The 17,817-nt window shown below is 41.4% G+C and overlaps 1 protein-coding gene across 1 annotated transcript in view; it reads right to left on the reverse strand.

Annotated features, from left to right (window-relative positions):
- Positions 1-3,420: 3,420 nt before the first annotated feature.
- atrnl1b (attractin-like 1b) overlaps positions 3,421-17,817 on the reverse strand; it is a gene marked incomplete at its 5' end in the record, with an annotated part of 53,775 nt that continues 39,378 nt past the window's right edge. The window contains 3 exons of the mRNA XM_079183290.1: positions 3,421-5,571; positions 6,016-6,130; positions 12,433-12,540. Of these exons, the coding sequence (XP_079039416.1) occupies positions 5,447-5,571; positions 6,016-6,130; positions 12,433-12,540 (348 nt within the window). The 3' untranslated portion in view covers positions 3,421-5,446. The remainder of the gene's footprint in view (positions 5,572-6,015; positions 6,131-12,432; positions 12,541-17,817) is intronic.

A 17,817-nucleotide genomic window follows, 5' to 3' on the forward strand; every position in this document is an offset into this window, starting at 1 on the left:
ATGTTATGTTGCATTGATAAGCAGCAGATGACCGTCAGCACACCAATAAAAACTTAAGGTTTGGCAAACTTGGCAAAGTGTGCAGCTGAGTGTGTAGCAGCAATGTGGTCGTAGAAAGAAGCAGCTCGGCACTTTAGATGCAATTATGATATGAAAAACAGTAGAGCACGCTGTCGCATGAACCCGGCACATATGAAGTGTGTAGAGAAACCGTGAAGATAACAACGTGTGTTATGATACTATAGCCATGTTTAGTTTGCCATTAAGCCAACACTACAAATACAATAGTTATGTGTGTGGACTCCGTGCGAGACAACAAACTATTTTGCATCCATGAAGCCAATATACAATAGCTCCCATTCTGTGATACAGATCTGGGCAACAGACCCCCACAAAACAGCAGGACAACAGCAGAGGAGGGATATTCTGTAATTCATAAACAACACTCACAACTGTCAAAATACTTACACGAGTACTCATTTTTCACTTTTGTGCAAATCAATATACCATAATGCACTTGCCAAACAACCGAAGAGGAACGAGCTGCAGCCTTTAAAAAGAACAACACATATTGCACATTGTATGTAACGTTAGGTACGACAAGATGTGAATTTCCATCGCTGTGATTAGGAGGCAGAGGCAGTCTGGATCCACAATAAATGACACACACTACCTCACAGATATGAGTTCATTTATTTGACCCTCCCCATTACATGTGAAGCACACTGACGTTGATATATCCTGAAGTTAAGGCCTGGTCAGTTTGATCTACACTGCGCTCCGGCATCCAAATTCCTCCAGCCTGATTACATTGGATGGTTTGGCCGATCCGTCTTCTGACGCACCCCAATGAATAATATTGCTGGAAGTGACATATTAATCACCATCGCTTGGTAATTCTGGAGACAAACCAAGACAAAGAGGAATACAAATCCATACTCTTCCATCATAAGTGAATCAGGGAACTCAGGGGCCTTCATTTCTGCATTGACGCATGTTTCGCCCTTACAGGGCAATCCGCCCGTTCCCCGTTCGCCTGATAAAGTCAGTGCGACCTGCAGATTTATTTATGTAGTGCCATCTGGTGGTTGAATTAAATGCACCGTGACATTTTACGCAAAAAGACAAAGTCAAGGTCTCCTCTACTTTATCCAATTTATGTCAGGAACATTTTGTAATGTTATCAGGGCAACAACAGAGGGAACTGAATTAGGTCCTATTTATAAGGAGGAAGGGACACACGCTGACATTGACACACAGGGATTTGACTTTGTCACAGAAAGAGAAGAAACAAAGATGAGTGAGAGTGTTTCGGTTGAGCAACTCTTTGCGGGGATCATGTTGAGTATCAGAAATCAGACTTTAGATCTCAGCTTCGAATGATGAGACTGTGTGATTCGTTCATGAGCAATATGACCATCAGGGTTAGAGCAGACGACATCAGTTTGCCAACAGTGACTCAGGCTCGGCACAGCGGTCCCTCTGAATATTTTCAGCACATCCCTCTCCAGCACTTAGCAGTGACCTCTGTTCACTCAACTGTCATTTTGAAAAATAACAGACAGTCACACTTTGCAACAGCGTCAAAAGCCCTCAGATTTGAGTGGCTTCCTGGATCTTTTTCAGACGTGGGGGCCAATTAGCTCACCCCGGCTTTCACATGCAACTATTAGCAGTGTATACATTATATATATATATATATATATATATATATATATATATATATATATATATATATATATATATAACATTATATATTCACAAGGACTTGCTCAATAAGTATGTATATGTGCATTTACAAGCAAACAACTTAAAACAAACCGTGTCAATGTCTACTATGCACATATAGATACGGTTTATTAGATATCTGTAAAGACTGTCATCAGCTCAGTTTGTTTTAGTGTCGCTCATATAAGTATAGTATATTGGTTTCATATGCACGGCATAAATCCTCAGCCATGTTCTGAAGCTTTTGTATCCGTTTAAATACATTTATAGTTTGGGATTCATGTCTCTCTCTCTCCTGATTTGTTAGTGCAATCCCTTCCGCTTCTTTTCTATGTAGCTATCCATTTTGGTTGTTCAGTGTTCCATTTATTCATAATTCATTATGTGACTATATTGGCTGCTGCTGCAAAAAAAATTGGCAAAAGTGGCACTAATGCACCTATTTTGAAGACACGTCTATTGTCGGCGTCACTAAAACAGCAGGGGGAGGATTCATGGGAGTCACACAGCACTCGGCAAGGAGGACTGGCAGACACGTGCGCAACAAAATTGCAAAGCACAATGAAGCCCCAAGACCACCCGATGTGCACAAAGGGCGCGTAGACTCTCTTTAAAACAGATAAACTGAGGGGAGGAGTTAAGGTCAAAAAGCCCTCTTTTCAAAATGTATGCGTGGCACTTAAGAGTTAGAAGCAACCCGTTTCATTGGCCATGCAGAACGCAAACTCACTGAAAAAAGGAGACATTATAAAAAAAAACAAATCTGCAAAATGAACAGAACATCTTCATAAAGCTCACATACAGGACATTATACACCCACTCTTCATATACACAGTAGCACTAAATGGGTTTATCTTCTCAGGTTTCTTGCCATCAGCATACCCCCCCCCCCTCCTTTAAGGTTCTATGGCAGCTTTCTCTCCAACAGCCCCTTCAGCTAATCAGTGTATACTGTTGGGTATAAACGAGGATTATCCAGAGCAGCTCTTTGGCAGGCTGCATCCCTTCTCCTTTACATCCCTGTTAATGCACAGCCCCGATGCTGAAGAGGGAACACAAGCACTCTGAAAGGTGTTGGCACATCGAAGGACAAACCTCCTAATATCAGGCACATTTTTTTTTTTTTTTTTTAAAAGAGGCAAGTGCAGCACGCATTTATTGTCATGTTTAGTCCGAGGTGCAACTTGCAGGTGAAATTAAAATAAATGGATAATGCTATTTATTTTGTTTGCTGGTTCTGACTGCATGTCTGTAGAATATTAAAAAGGCGAAACTAACTTGTGACTGTGGACCTATAACCTGTTACAATACAGATTTGATGAGAAATATCTTAAGAGGAGGGTTCATTGATGTTTTTAAGATTGCTTTATTCCATTTGAATTTGGAATTTAGATTTATTTTCTTCTTTGCAACCTTCTCCATCAAATCGCTCGTGTTCACTACCTTGCAGAGGCACGAAATACACCAAGATTCAGGTCTGGGTTTTATAGTTTCTCTCTCAAGACACTTTCAAGTGGAACAATTATCTTTAGCTGAGGCAATCAACCAGTGTTGAACACCGGGCACCAGAACGCAATTACAAATTGTAGGTTAAAGCTTCAGCGGTAAAGACACCAGACGGCGTAGAATCCAATGCCTGTAATAGAAGTACTGTATGTAAAAAGACTCAGGTGCACAAAAGGTTTTCAGGTCTTTTTTTTATTTTTTATTATCTGGCATGTCGTCCACCTTTTAAAATACACTGATTTTTTACTGATATGCAGTTTATCATCTTTTTTTCACGGTACAGTGAGACCCTGATTCCTGTGTAATGACACTGTTATAGGGTTACTCTACAAACACGAAATAAAAACACATTAGCTGGCATACCATCCATATGAAATGCATCGTAACGACCACTTTGCAACGAAATAAAGCAAGACAATGCCCATATAGTCCTTAAAGATGCACAACTCAAAAAAGGAACCGACATCCAAACAACTGATTTAAGTCAACAATAGAATCAAGTTAAATGCTATTACACAGGAATCTGTTAAATATCAAAAAAAAAATAAAAAATATGAACAGAAATGCTCTTTTCACAAGTGTAGCAAAAGACTTACAGTTTATCAGATATATAATAGTAACAGAAGACAAGGCCTAAAATAAATGATAATCTCTTGCCATTCAGTCATAAAAACCTGACAAACACATGAAATCTCAAGAGGACTCACATTTGTTCCAACAAGACACTGTACAGCTCGGGGGGGGGGGGGGGGTAAAAATGGTCGACAGCTTTTAAAATTCTGCAGATCAACGCGTCCCCTTCTTCCATGTAAAGCCAAGGCATTATAAAAAAGGTAACGCAACTCCTTGTTCTCAAAGATGGAAACAAAGTCATAGTGTCAGAGGGCTCTTGAAAAAAAAAAAAAAAAAAAAAAACGTACAAACCAAACTAGGAAACAGCCAGAGGAGCATGATGTCCCTGGTCTCGTTTTATTAAGCAAATGTCTTTCTCCGAAATGTCCTCCGCCCACCCACACCAATCCAAGGAACAAGTTCAAAAACCTAATGTCCAAGTTGCACAGCAAAATGACACCACAACAAATCGACAGTAAAGAATCAACCAGAACCGAGATGTTTCTCAACTAGTTTTAAAAGCTGGTCTGGATCTGTGTTACAAATGAAAACTTCCAGTTTGCTAATAAAACGCTTCTGTGTTTTCTTACGTTTTGGAGATTCCCCATGCTTCCCGTTTGATGACTGAATGGTTTTTGTTCGTGCCTCCCCCTGGTTTTGCATTCTTCACCCACATGCCGCTGGTAAGTGATCGCAGTAAGTCTCTGCAGCATTTGTATACGTATTCCACAGAAAATACAGACTTTAGCTTCAGCTGGGAGGATGATACATATGTACATTTAACGGGGATTGGCAAAATACTCACGTTGTCAAAAGACTTATCATGGGGTGTTACAAAAGAGTGCTGGCCTAGCGCATAGCTTCACCCACTACAAGGCAGAATGATTTCAGTCCATCAGCAAAGGCTTCGCATAAGAACTAAATGCGTTAGCACCATAGAAAACCACTTGATGGCAAGCAAAAACAAAAACCCATAAGCAGCATGTGCTGGATATCTACCAGACATTTTATTTTTATTTTTTAAATCCTCTTGTATTTTCAACACGGTGCGAGGGAAATCAGTTCAACTTCGATATGACCTAATGTACAGACACCTTTGCTTTTCCCTCATGCCGCGCAGATGGACGATGACGTGTCACAAAATGTTCACCGCTGAAGCTCCGATAGGTGCAGACCGTCCTCGTTAATCTGTCTCTGATGTCACGCGTCAGGCAGGTTTCCCTCCGAGCGCAGACGAGTTTTGCCATGATGAATACCCGAGCTGAAGGGAGGAGAGATTCGGGGGCCCGGTGTGCGGAGGAAAAGTTGTTCCACAGGTCGGATGAAGTATTCATGTGACCAAAAGTTGATTAATGCGGATTAGAGCAAAGGGGGGCGGGGAAAGGTAAGCAGGGTTGTGCTCTTGTGGACTCGGCAAGTTTCAGTGAACACTTTTGAGTGGCAGCAGCCCAAATGTAGTCCTCTACATGTAGCCATGTCTTGTCTCTGGAGAGGCCTCCAACTGGGACCTGCTGCCTATTTGAACAATATGGCCTCAGAGGGTATTAAAAAAAAAAGAAAAAAAAGAAAAAGGGACCCAAATGGATTGACGGGTTGAGACTCAGACGCAGGTGCCTTGGTGTGCCGGAAAAAGGGCTTTTCGGTTCTTTAAACCCTGGGACTTTTCCTTAAAATCTGATGGTTTCTGCTGTGAAATGTCTATCAGCGCACTGGCAACGACGATTCCTAAAGAGGGAAGAGAGCAAAAAAAAGGTGAGGGTGATGGGGGGGTAATATTGAGATATTACAGGTGCGTCTATAATACCCCAAACACCCAAATTAATGAGAATATTTCACAGCTTCCAAGAGCAACATTTATTTCTTCCTGTTGGGATTTGATTTATTCAGTACTAACATCAGGAATAAGAGTATGGTTGCTTTATTTATTTGTGATGCAAATATGTGGTTGCGGAGAGGCATTTGCTGTATCTGATATACATTTAGAGTATTTCTGATGGTGCACAGGATGGCTGTTTGTGATGTTTGAAATTAAATATTTTTAACGATGGACCTTTCTGAAAAGTAGAGAAAATGATTCAAATCAATGAGTCCCGCTGTGTCCCGCTCACTCAAAATATATAGACATTAAAACAATATATGTGAACTAAAATGATGACGTGCGTGTGTTACCTGACTGTCCTGGCGGAGGCAAGTCTGAGAGGCCGGAGGGCAGACGCATGAGGACCGTCAACACGGCGGCTTTACCTCCTGAACACGGCTCCATCGCAACAGGTTTAGGAGCACCCTGAAAAGAGAGGAAAAAAGAAAACAGATTCTAAACACAATTTCAGGATGAATACGAAATGAACTCTCCAAAAACAGACACATGTTCACTGGTTTATTTGGATTTACAGTAAAAAAAAAAGTCTCTATCTTATTTCCTGAACTGACAACACCAATAATAGTACTTTGTAATAAGGTGTGAGAGACAGTCGGCCTGACAGAAGGACTTCATTGGTAGAAGATCCCAGGATCTCTTTACCAACCAAGCTTAAACGCAGTCGCACTTGGAAAGTCGGGATAGTTGAGAACCAGCAGACCCAACAGTCTCTGATATTAGCTGCTGGAGTTGCTGCTTTTAAGACGAGACACCCTCCTGCCGAGACGAATGGTTTGATTGGCCACACAACAAACACAATTGTGTGTGTGTGTGTGTCCCTGTCAGACGGTCCACGTGTTGAGGCGATGACCTACCCACTCAGTTAATGGCCAAAACTGCTTGTCTCAAGCGTGAAAAACATGTCATCCTGATAATGAATGTCAGGGGGTTTCACAGCATGTTTTGGATGAAGGGACAGAAATTGGGGAATAACAACATGTCTGAATAGAATTTACTGGTTTTTTGTTGTTTTTTTCTACGTGTCCGGCTGGATTTAAAGATGATTTAGAGAGGAGTGAGTCAGCATGGTAGAAAAACAGGGATGCATGTATAAACACAATAAATACAAAAACACTTAATCTAATTTGTGTGTTTTGAATGAACACTGCCTCTAAAAGACGTGATCAACTGAATACAAACAGCATGTTTAGTATAATTGACACAGTCAAAAGTTGCATGCCGATTTGGAGTCCTTTAATGAAAAGTATCTTGTTTCCTGTGAAGCATTCAGTGTAATCTCCCATTCAACTTCCAATGAAGTTCGCTTCTTAGTTCACTGTTTATATTGAAAGCGTTCACAAGTAATTTAACATGATGAAGCTCATGATACAAACGGTATGAATGAACATTTCTCGCACAAATAATTGTCAAATATCTTTAAAAACTTCTTAAAAAGATCAACCGATTTCTACGTACGCCTGAAAGAAACCGCGCACCGTTGATTCGGAGACGTATTGGTTTTGACCTTCATCAAAATGAATCATTTGCTGAGGTTATGAATGCTGTCGAGATTGGCCTGGGTTATTATCCATTTGCCTGTAGTACTAATCACCTGGAACTAATGCAGGGGGACAGAGAGACGAGGTGAACGGAGAGCAGGACAAAAGGTGAACCAAAGTACCAAAAGAAAGCACATTAGACGCGACAGACACAAACTCTAATTGTTAATTAGCAGTTAAACGGCGGGAAGAAGCCCAACATTTATACAGTTTCTTTTACCCCAGGTCGTATAACTTGAGCGCATGCATCACACGAGGCCCGACTTCAAACATCTAGTCAATCTTTTCAGGTATATTTATGAACAAGAGGCCCACCGTGGAGCCATCGTTGACATACAAGGGCAATTAAATTGCGAGCCATTTCACGAGCATTCAAGTGATCCCCGCTAATGAATAGCTGCAGAAGCCACATTCGTGCAAGCGAGCGAGTTTTGATTAAAGCGGATGCCACTGCACAAGCTGTGTTGACATGGACCGCTGGGTGAAACATCATTACAGCTGTTCCAAACGCATTAATAACACGGAGGAGAAACGTTGGCTGGTAAGACGGAAGCTACAGCAGCGACCGTGTGGTACATGTGGAAATACTGTCTCAGTATTTACAGTCACTATTGAAAGGTCGTCATGAAATACTTACAGAACATTCAAGGTACTTTGTGAAGATATAAAAAAAAATGCATTTTGTTTAGAATTTCAATTTACGATGTTTTTTCCAACACATATAGGATGGATTACCTTAAAACATACTATATGAAAATGCTTTCATGTTTGTTATATTGTTGCCATCTTACTCTGCAGACGGCTCTTGTTCTACGGCACCATGACTCAATTTAAATATCTTACACCCCCGTTACCCTGAGCATATACCCACTGACTGGTTCTATGAGGAGCATGAATAAGGGCTCCACATTGCACCAGTCAGTGAGGATAAAGCCATGAACTCTGTAAATACTCTTACTATCCAAAGCTATTACTGTAGTCTCTGCTCTGCCTTGCATCATGGGTATAACCTGTAAATGAGCTCTGTGTACATTAAAGGACCCTCTGCTTACTCATCCGGTCTGTACTGCCACTGTTGAAACCTTTGACTGCCCTTTATGACGAGGGACTGAAACGGTTATCTCTGCTTTTCATCGTCACTTTACGAGTTTCTGCTCCATCGCTGCCTCGATCAGTTAGTTTGTGTTATTGTGCGACTTCGCTGAATCTGAACTCACCCTTTAAAAAAAACACCAAAGCCACACAATAACTAGGGCTGCACCGGAATCTGAATTGTTTTTTTTGCCGTGTCATCACCATTCATATCTATACAACCAACGTGTTTACGATTCTACGAAGTCCCTTATAGATCTAGCCTCTAAAAAAAAAAAAGAAGGCTTAACTTCAAGACGGATGATTCGACTCAAGTCAAGCCGATACTAATTATTATTATTATTATTTTTGTGGGCCTTTTTTAGGTGTCTAAAATATGTTGTGCTGTTTACAGCAGTACAGAGCCGTGCCTGTACTCGTGTCTGCTTCTCCAGACTGTAGGTAGGCAGAATGTAGGTTTCCTACAAGTTGAGAATATCACTAATATTAGCATCAATATAAATGTTGCTATTATTAGTACAGCCCGTTCTTGTTATAATGCCTCTGTGTCTTTCAATTAGGTGACCAAGTGATGACTACTCTATGGAGCGTCCAATTCAACAATACACTGTTTGTTGTGCAACTTTTTTTTGAACTACACTGAACTACATAAGTACCACCACATCATTGATGCGATTTTGATTTGATTCCGTAATTGTTTGTGTGAACGGGAGCAAAAATAGCGCCGTCTTTCTTCTGGCTCACTCTCATTTCCTCTGTGAAATCCTTCCATCAATCTGGGATAACAGAAATATTCATAAAATGCAGAGGAAAATAAACTATATAAATTATTTCATTCCGTTTTTAATCATAGGCATTTTGAACCGCTGTCTCCACGATCATATCTTGCAAAGGAGGTTTTACACATCCTGCATTTCTACGATGCATTACCCAAAGCTGTATAGTGGTCATTCATAATCATCCAAGCACATAAACATGCAGACACACAAACACAATGTATGCGCTTTCCTCTCCTCCGCTGACAGGTGTCATCCATCACACTAGATGGCCGTTAGTGGTTCCATATGTTGAATGCTGGCCATCGTGAGACATCTGTGACATCGAGACCGAGGCCGCAGTTTTTTTTGTGCGCCTCGATTGGCTTTCCGTTCCGAAAGAAAACAGCTGCTGACATCTTAATCACTAAAAGCAATGACCTTCTCTTGGGGTTTAAAACAGACTAAAAATGGAGGAAACGGGCACGAAGGTCGTTTCTCTCAGACCAGCTGGAGGGTCTGAGTGACAGCGAGCTGGTAGTAATGAATGCAGCGAGACCAGTGCCGACTTGGTCTTACATGTCTTCGTGTGTTGGAATGGGTGTGAAGGGTCATTGTGGTGCTGCAAGTCCCTCCGCGTCTTGTTTCCTGTGCAAGCTGCATCATCTGTTAGTTCGGTTATTGTCTTCTAAAAAAAGAAACCGGCTCTTTCTCTCACTTTGTCCCTGAAATAGAAAAAAATGTGTCTTGTCGGCACTAACCCAGTGAGTGAGTGGGTCTGAAGTACAAACAGAGCTGGTAAAACAAATAGGAAACCAGCGTGACATCAGTGTCCTCTTTGACATCAACAATAGCTAAGTGGTGCCAGATGCTGACCAATTTACTTTTATAAAACACAATTAGGCTCGTTTCATATGGTTCACCCTCAGCTGGAGCCACGGTAAGTGGTGGAGCTGTATACGGTCCAACATATGCATTCGCACATTTGAAACCAAGTAGATTTCTTCTTACGGGATGAGTCCAAAAGACACTAACATGATTATAAAGCTGACAAGGGCTAATGTCTATGGCTGAATAGGACTCTGTGCTTTCATATACATACAAACACATCAGTTATAGACAACAGCTGGAAACTTAAAAAGGAATAAAAGCCATTAATCTGCTAAGCAAAATACTGCAATTGCTGCACCAACTGCATGACCTCTGAAAACACATTTTTCAACAGAGAAATGTGTGTTTTGCTTTTGCTTCCCTGCGAGGTATGCTTTATGACCTTTCAGAAAGTACATAAGATATTCATGTTTTATTTGAGGACTGCGCGGCTGGAATTAACACCTTGCCCACGGTAACGCTGGCGTCACACGCCGTTGAATGTCAGTTGAGACCATTTCTGGGCCATTAGAAGATACTGGAAAATGAAAACGATTAACCAACAACCCTTAATTAAGAGCTGCTTGATGAATTAGATGTGTGCTGGATTTACCATCAAGACTGCCACCGTAAGATACGTGTTTAAAATGCATTTAGGCAATGCACTGGGTAGTCATTTGTGCTCTTATTTCTTGGGTTCTACTGAAAAGCATTCAGCGTACAACATGACTGTGAAGTAAATGTAGGACACAAGCATGTAAATCAGCTTTCTCGGGTGTGTTTTCCGCAAACAAAACTTTTGTGGTAACTTCCCAAAAAAAGAAAAAGCTGTACGGACCTCTGAGTGAGACTGAAAGTCGAGCATTTATAGGTTCATCCTGCATCTTGAAAGAGTCAAGAAGCAGAAGACTGAAGATTGTTTTATCCAATTATCATTTCCAAAACAGCTTGGGATATATTGTCCACGGCAAAAACTCTCCAGTGGATGCAAAGTCTGTGCCTTAACGCGCTCCAGAACGAGAACACTACGTTGGGGTTTTTTTTTTTTTATGGAGAAAAAAGGAAGGAACACGACAGGAATACATTATTAAACAACAGATGAACAAACGCGTCTCAAGTACGTAATTAACATTTGAGCTAAATCTAAGGTAATAGCAGTGGTCTCTGAAACCATTCGGATTGAGACTGTACCTCGATGCTTTAGAAGTACAACTCAAAAAAGTGCACTCAGGGAGCTAAGAAGCATTGTTTTTCTCCGCTTCTGCTCTTTACATTGCCCTTCACAACACCATAATGCATGCCGAGTACCACTCAGCATCATGCATTAATAGCTAATGTAGGGCCTCTCTCCTGGTTGCCACAGTGATTTTATTTCTCTCAGCGGGCAGGTGACACAGAGGTGGCTCTGGCTGAGGAAACACTGTTGGTCCTTCGATGTTAATTTGAGGATGTAGCTCCCTCCATATCGTCCTAAGCTAGGCTTTTATCCCATGTGTCGCCGAACTGAGATTCCTCTCTATTTTCAGTTTGTACGGGAGGCATTCACATCGGAGGGATAGAGAGGTCATGTTGCAACTGTGCTAAACATTTCGAATGTGCAAAAGCACGCGGGGTAGAAAGAAGAATTCATACACATTTGAGTGGAAAATTAACTATACGGCAAGTTTCCAAGAGGACAAATAAGGCTAAATTAAAACATGCACAATAACAAAATGTTCCATAAACCATTCTGACGTCATGTTAAAATCTTAGTAATGACCAGCTTTTCTTTGCAAGAGGATTGAAACAACCATGAATTCTTTTTTTTTCTTTTTTAAATAAAACTTTAGAAAAATCAATATAAATCTTTTTTTTAAATTGGCATTGTGACATCACTTCACATAAAAGATTTATAAAATTGATTGGAAAATGACGGCGAGTCTGTAGCCGCGATAGCAGAACACAGTTCATATAAAGAAGAGGGACACGGGGAGAAAGGACCATCGCTGGCAGATTCCTTATTGATGTGGGGAGTGGATAAAAGGCTGACACATTGCGAGTGGTTGAGTACACCACAATAAGGTGCAATTATGTGGCACCACAAAACTATTGTACGTATGTCAGGAGGAGCACTAACAAATCGGAGACTTATTGTATCAGATGCCTGTGCAAAGATGACAAGACGGGGGACAAACGTTGTGGCGCTTGTCAAGACTACAGCTAGGTTTAGGTGAAGACGTGTGATGGTGGAATTTGTAAAGGAGGACATTACAATAAAATCAGAATGAAAGAAATCAACAAACTGAAGTTTCACTGTCGGTATGAAAGAGTCCAGTAAGGAGGTGTGTGTGTGTGTGTGTGTGTGTGTGTGTGTGTGTGTGTGTGTGTGTGTGTGTGTGTGTGTGTGTGTGTGTGTGTGTGTGTGTGTGTGTGCGTGTGTGTGTGTGTGTGTGTGTGCGCAAGCAAGACTCACGTCAACCACAGGCTGCAGCAGTTCCGTTTCTTCTCCTCTGGTGTCCAGCGCAACCGCAACCGAGGCGAACGGACGACTGGCCATCTGCTGGCGCTCTCTCATCAGTTGCTGTGAAATCAAACAACAGATAGGTGTTGAAAAGAGTGAGAAAAACGACTTACTGAAATATGAATACATGGATACGTAACAGTATATACATTATCACTTATCATAAATATACATGTTTTTAAGGTTACTACCTAAGAGTGACACGTTTTCTGTTGCTCAGACGGAGCAGAAAACTGCCCCGCTAATCAATATTGTAAAACAAATTGTGCCATACTTTCATCAGCAACACAGTGTCTGATCAATAGCCTAACAGGCTAGCGTTTTAGCCCCAAGGACATCACTGATTGATATTGGATTTGTGATGAGTTTAAGTGTGTTGTATTAGGATCTAATTGTACTTCAGATCACTAAGCCCATCAAGCAGCAGTTGTGATCATTGGCCTGACGACCTGCCCTTCCTTTGCTCTTCTCTGAAATTCTTCTCTGGCTTCTGACTTTTGACCTGGGAACAGCTCGCTTTAGCGTCTGCCTTTCAGCATTATATACATCATGTGGCGCATGTTGAAGACACCTTCTATAGGGGGTCTCGTTTTAAAACGTGTCAGGTGGAGACTTTAAAAAAAAAAAAATCAGCCAGAGACGGTGTTTTCAACTCAGATGGAGCTAATGATAACGTAAGAAGCTAGCTAGCGACGGCTGATGAAAGTCTGCCCGTTGACAGTTGTCATTTCAGCAGACAAAGTGATGGTCATCAGCTAGAAATGAGAAGCCTGCTGTCGTCTCAGATATCATGGGGTGAATCTACCACCGTCATCACCGTCAGCTGCGAGCTCATCCTTCAAGCGACGTAGAAAATGGATGATTTTCCAAGTACGCCAGACTGTTTTAAGCTCAATCCAATTATCTCATATCGTCAGTCTAATAAAACAGAGTGTCTGTTTGGGACGACCGAATGAGAGTGTTGAGCTTTCTCCTGGTCTCGGTCCTGAATGGGAATTTGCCCTTGGTGTAATAATGAACCCTGATATTCTTGTGTCCAGACCCCCCACCCCCACTCACTCTGAATTTAATTAAGCATTCATTAGTCTGGCTATTAATTGGCAAATATTATGATGAGGTCTGGAGAGGTTGATTGCATTGTACAAGCGAACAGGTGGGGGGGGGGGGGGGGTGTGAAGTAACGTCTTGGGGAGTCGGCGACTCCGTGTCCGTTAGAAAAAGAGCATGTCAGAGCACTGTTTTCATTCTTTCATATGTCATTGTTCTGTCGAGGCTGTACACAGGAAAACGGTCAAATTGATGGAAATGGTGGTATTCAATTAAAAAAGCCTTGATTAAATATTTGAGAGCCAACAGTGACCCATTACTAGTACTTGCACAGGCGGTTCAAAACAACAGATCAAAACAGCATGTTCTCAAATACAGCTGATATTTAATAAACCTTTGAAATAAAAGCCCTCTAACCTGTCTGGAACACACTGAATGGCAATCAACAATGCCACTAAATGAGTTTGATTTTCAGATTCTCCTTCAGATTCAACAGTAATAATTAACATTATGACACAATTTATTAGCTTCTGTCTACAGATTTGTGTTTAATGTTAAAAAGTGTAAAAACAACAAGTGTAGCTCACATATCAGCTGGGCCACGTGCATGCCATACATGCATAACACATATTGTTGCGTAACATATTTGTCACGTCTCTCCTCTTCTATCAAATAAAAGCAACAAAAAATGCAAAAAGGCTAAAAATGAGAAGAGTGGTCAGTGTGTTTTCAATATGTTCTGTGCATCATAAATAATGCGTTATTTGTGTCCATGTTAAAACGTTCAAACATTCCGTTACCGACTAGTTGTACAGACTCACTGATGGGGAAAGTTGAGGTCATTTCTATGTGAGAACTGTTTTGTTGAAAACATTCCCTAGGGGAGCAAACACTGAGAAAAAAAAAACGAAACACAACAGCCATATGAAATTGAGATTGATCACCTGATTGATTTTTCTTTTTCTAGCTCAGATTTTTAAACTTTAAATCTGAGGGCCGATGTTAGATTGCTGTACATCTCTACTATTAAACATCAAAGCCGATAGATTTGAGGCTGCTGGGCCACCGCGGGTCAAAATGAGAAATTCTTGCCCTTTTCCAAAAGATAAAAAGCCGGATTGAGGGCCCGGCGGGGTTGTTGCAAAACAAGAAAACAGCTCACGGCTTATTATGGTCTCCAACACAAGAGCTTCAAATCCAACAACATTCATCCTAAATGTCAGATAGCAGTAATGTTATTTATCATGTTGCAGAATTCATTTAAAGCAACAAAGCAGGAGCAAAGTCAGGCAACGTTTTTCTGCTCTGTGTCCGGCACAGGCATAACAAAATAATATGGGCTGGGTGGGAATACAATCGTCAAAAAGGGACCAGAACAATACCAGAGAGATTCTAGAAATGAATACTAAGTTAACTCTGCAAGAGCAAGTACGGCTTGTGCAATGACGGGACTGATTTTTGTCAGGAATACAAGCTGGAGCCATTCACGGTTGCGATAAGAGTGGACACGCAGCGCATCGCCATGCAGCTTGATTAACTTTGCAAGTGGGAGCACCGGTTATCTGTCTTGTGAATACAGCATTTTTGTTCCCTTCATTTGGTTCCATAAAAAGAGTTGAGCGTCACCCCGTCTTTGAGCACATTCTACACCTCAAAGCGGCTCACTTTGTCCTTTTTAAAAAAGCTCGCTGGCTGTGCACACAGAATTAAAAAAAAAGAAAAAATCACAACATAACAAAGTGGAAAATAAAAGAAAATAAATGCTTGAGCAATCTACACACCCACTGTGATTAATGGACTTCACTTAATGAAGATATCCTGTACAGTAGACTGCAGCTGCACAATGCACCGATATCATATCGGTGCGGTTGAGTGGTTTCTGTGTAGGCGGAAGTACAAAGAACTCATTAGGAATAGGAATATGTATTATTGTGGTAATAAGATAAGTAATAGTGTTGGATTCTCATATAAAATATTCATTAAATGTTACCTTTGTTGTATTTTTAGAATTCAGTTTTACTCATTAGTGCAACCGCTTCTAAGCTTCCAAGGGTAAGCTGTATCCTAAACTGAACCCCCCCCCCCAACACAGGTGCGCTTAATCATCTCTAACTTTAGAGGAAATGATTAGAGTGCAAACGTTAAACTAAAGGAGGGATAATCAAGGTGACCAGGAGCTTAAGAGCAGGATAATCTTATTCCAGCGATCGATGACTGCCGATTGAGCCGTTCATGAGACTGCAGTCTGCAGACGGACATGTGAGGACTATGTGGTTAGCAATGTGTTACCTTCAGGTTCATCTATGCAAGCATATAGAAAATCAGATAACGTATTCCGAATGCAAATGGTTTTACAGTAGTAGCTGTAAAAGTAAAACGCTCACGCTGCCAGCATGAAGAGAAAAAGTGTTATTTACAGAAACGGCTCTGCCTCGCGGGTTGTTGCGATGAAAGGAAAAAATCTCCACGAACCATGAATTTCTTGGCAATCGGTCTAGTAGATGTTAAATATCACAGGAAAACGGACGTTTGTGACCCGTTGGTGGTGATGGAGGGAAAAGTCATAGGATCATAAAGGTCTGTCTGAGATCTAACGCCAACCCATCTGATGGTTATTGACAATTTAGTCAGAATCAAACTGGAACGACCGGGACAACTTCTATGGGCTGAGGATGGCTTTACATAAACAGATGATACATAGTTACTGAAGGATAAACGGAATGCTTCAACATGCTGGGGAAAAAAAAAAAGGTCCTATTTATGGTAGCCGTTGCTCAATAACAGTTTTGAGTGCTTTTAGAGTGCGGGTAAAACACCGCCGCTCTGCATGACGGTCAGCACATACGTTGCGAGTGTGTGTGTGAAGTGTGTATCCACGTGTCTGTACGAGAGTGTGTGTGTGTGTGTGTGTGAGAGAGAGGAGGCTGCATTAGATGCCTCCACATGTTTGTGTGTAAAACATCTTCCGTGTCGCCGACGTGTGAAATGTCAGCGCCCCCTCCCTCCCGTTCCCCCCACAGGTAGCTTCAAAGAGGTCAGCGCTCATCCTCCTCCGTGGCATTTACAGCTGTTGTCCTTCCATCCTTTGTCTCCCCTCCCCCCCCCCCACACACACACCCCCCACACACACACACACACACACACTTAGGACCTGAGTCTGGTCACCTCATCTCAAATTATTCAAATACAACAGCTGCACCTCTGGAACAAGTCCTTTCAACTCCCGCCAAAAAATAGAAAGCCTTTATCCCGTTAGTGCATTAGTGTGGTGAAAGATCAGCTTTGATTTACACATTTCACCCTGATGGCTCTAGGTCTCTGAGAGGCTGGTTGTGGTTATTATTTGAACTTCCAAAATATCAGACAGACAATACCAACTTGTACAAATACGCATGTCAAGTGTGTTTCTATAGTAAAAGATCCCAAATTACTCAAACGGCTTCATATAAAGACATTGCTTTACATCTTCACACAAACCAGACAGACTAACACAGATTTCACACCAGGAAGCCAATAAAAAACATTCAGAAGTTCAATCAGTATCAGACATCCATATGTCACTAGGCTGGATCAGTGACTTGTCATCGACTCGGCCGTCTCTACAGGCCTCATTAAGACTCGTTTATTCCACGTCCTTATGTTAAACGTGGGCTTGTGAGCAATTAGACGGCTTCCAGCTCAAATCCTTCCCACAAGCTTCGTAAGTGCACGGGCTTTTCAAAAGCCCTTTGAAATGAACTGGACACAACGCTCAGTGAAGCGCCAATCAGTTCAGCAAACGGACAAGACGGATAAGGGCCGAAATCAGCAATATCGCTCAAACACCCGGTCCCGTCGCAACACGTGTTATTAATCACAAGTTCCTTTGAAACTCTTTGAGATTATAACTTCACCATAGTGACAAGTGGCAGAATGCTGTATGCAACCTCAAGTATCTGCTACTACAAGCAGTGTGGTAAATTATACATTGTGCCATCACAAGCCCTGAAATGATTATTATACATTAGCATGATTCTTTACCTTTGAAGGGACTTTCCTTTACATTTAGATTATTACATCTTCATAACAGCTGAATCCTGCATCCAAAGATGAGTGTGCACTTTAAAATGGAGACTAATATTTACCGATGACCGGTCTCACTTGAGATGAATAAACACCAAAGCACAGAGAGTCCTTTCCAGGACACACAGATGGATTTACGCGCGATTGTCCTTTGAGCAGCCGATGCTACGAACAGAAGATCTTATTTTCTCTGTAGTTATTTCTTTTTTTTCTTTTTTAAAGAGTGAT

Source organism: Pholis gunnellus (genome assembly GCF_910591455.1).
Source record: "Pholis gunnellus genome assembly, chromosome: 21".
In the NCBI taxonomy this organism is placed as follows: domain Eukaryota; kingdom Metazoa; phylum Chordata; class Actinopteri; order Perciformes; family Pholidae; genus Pholis; species Pholis gunnellus.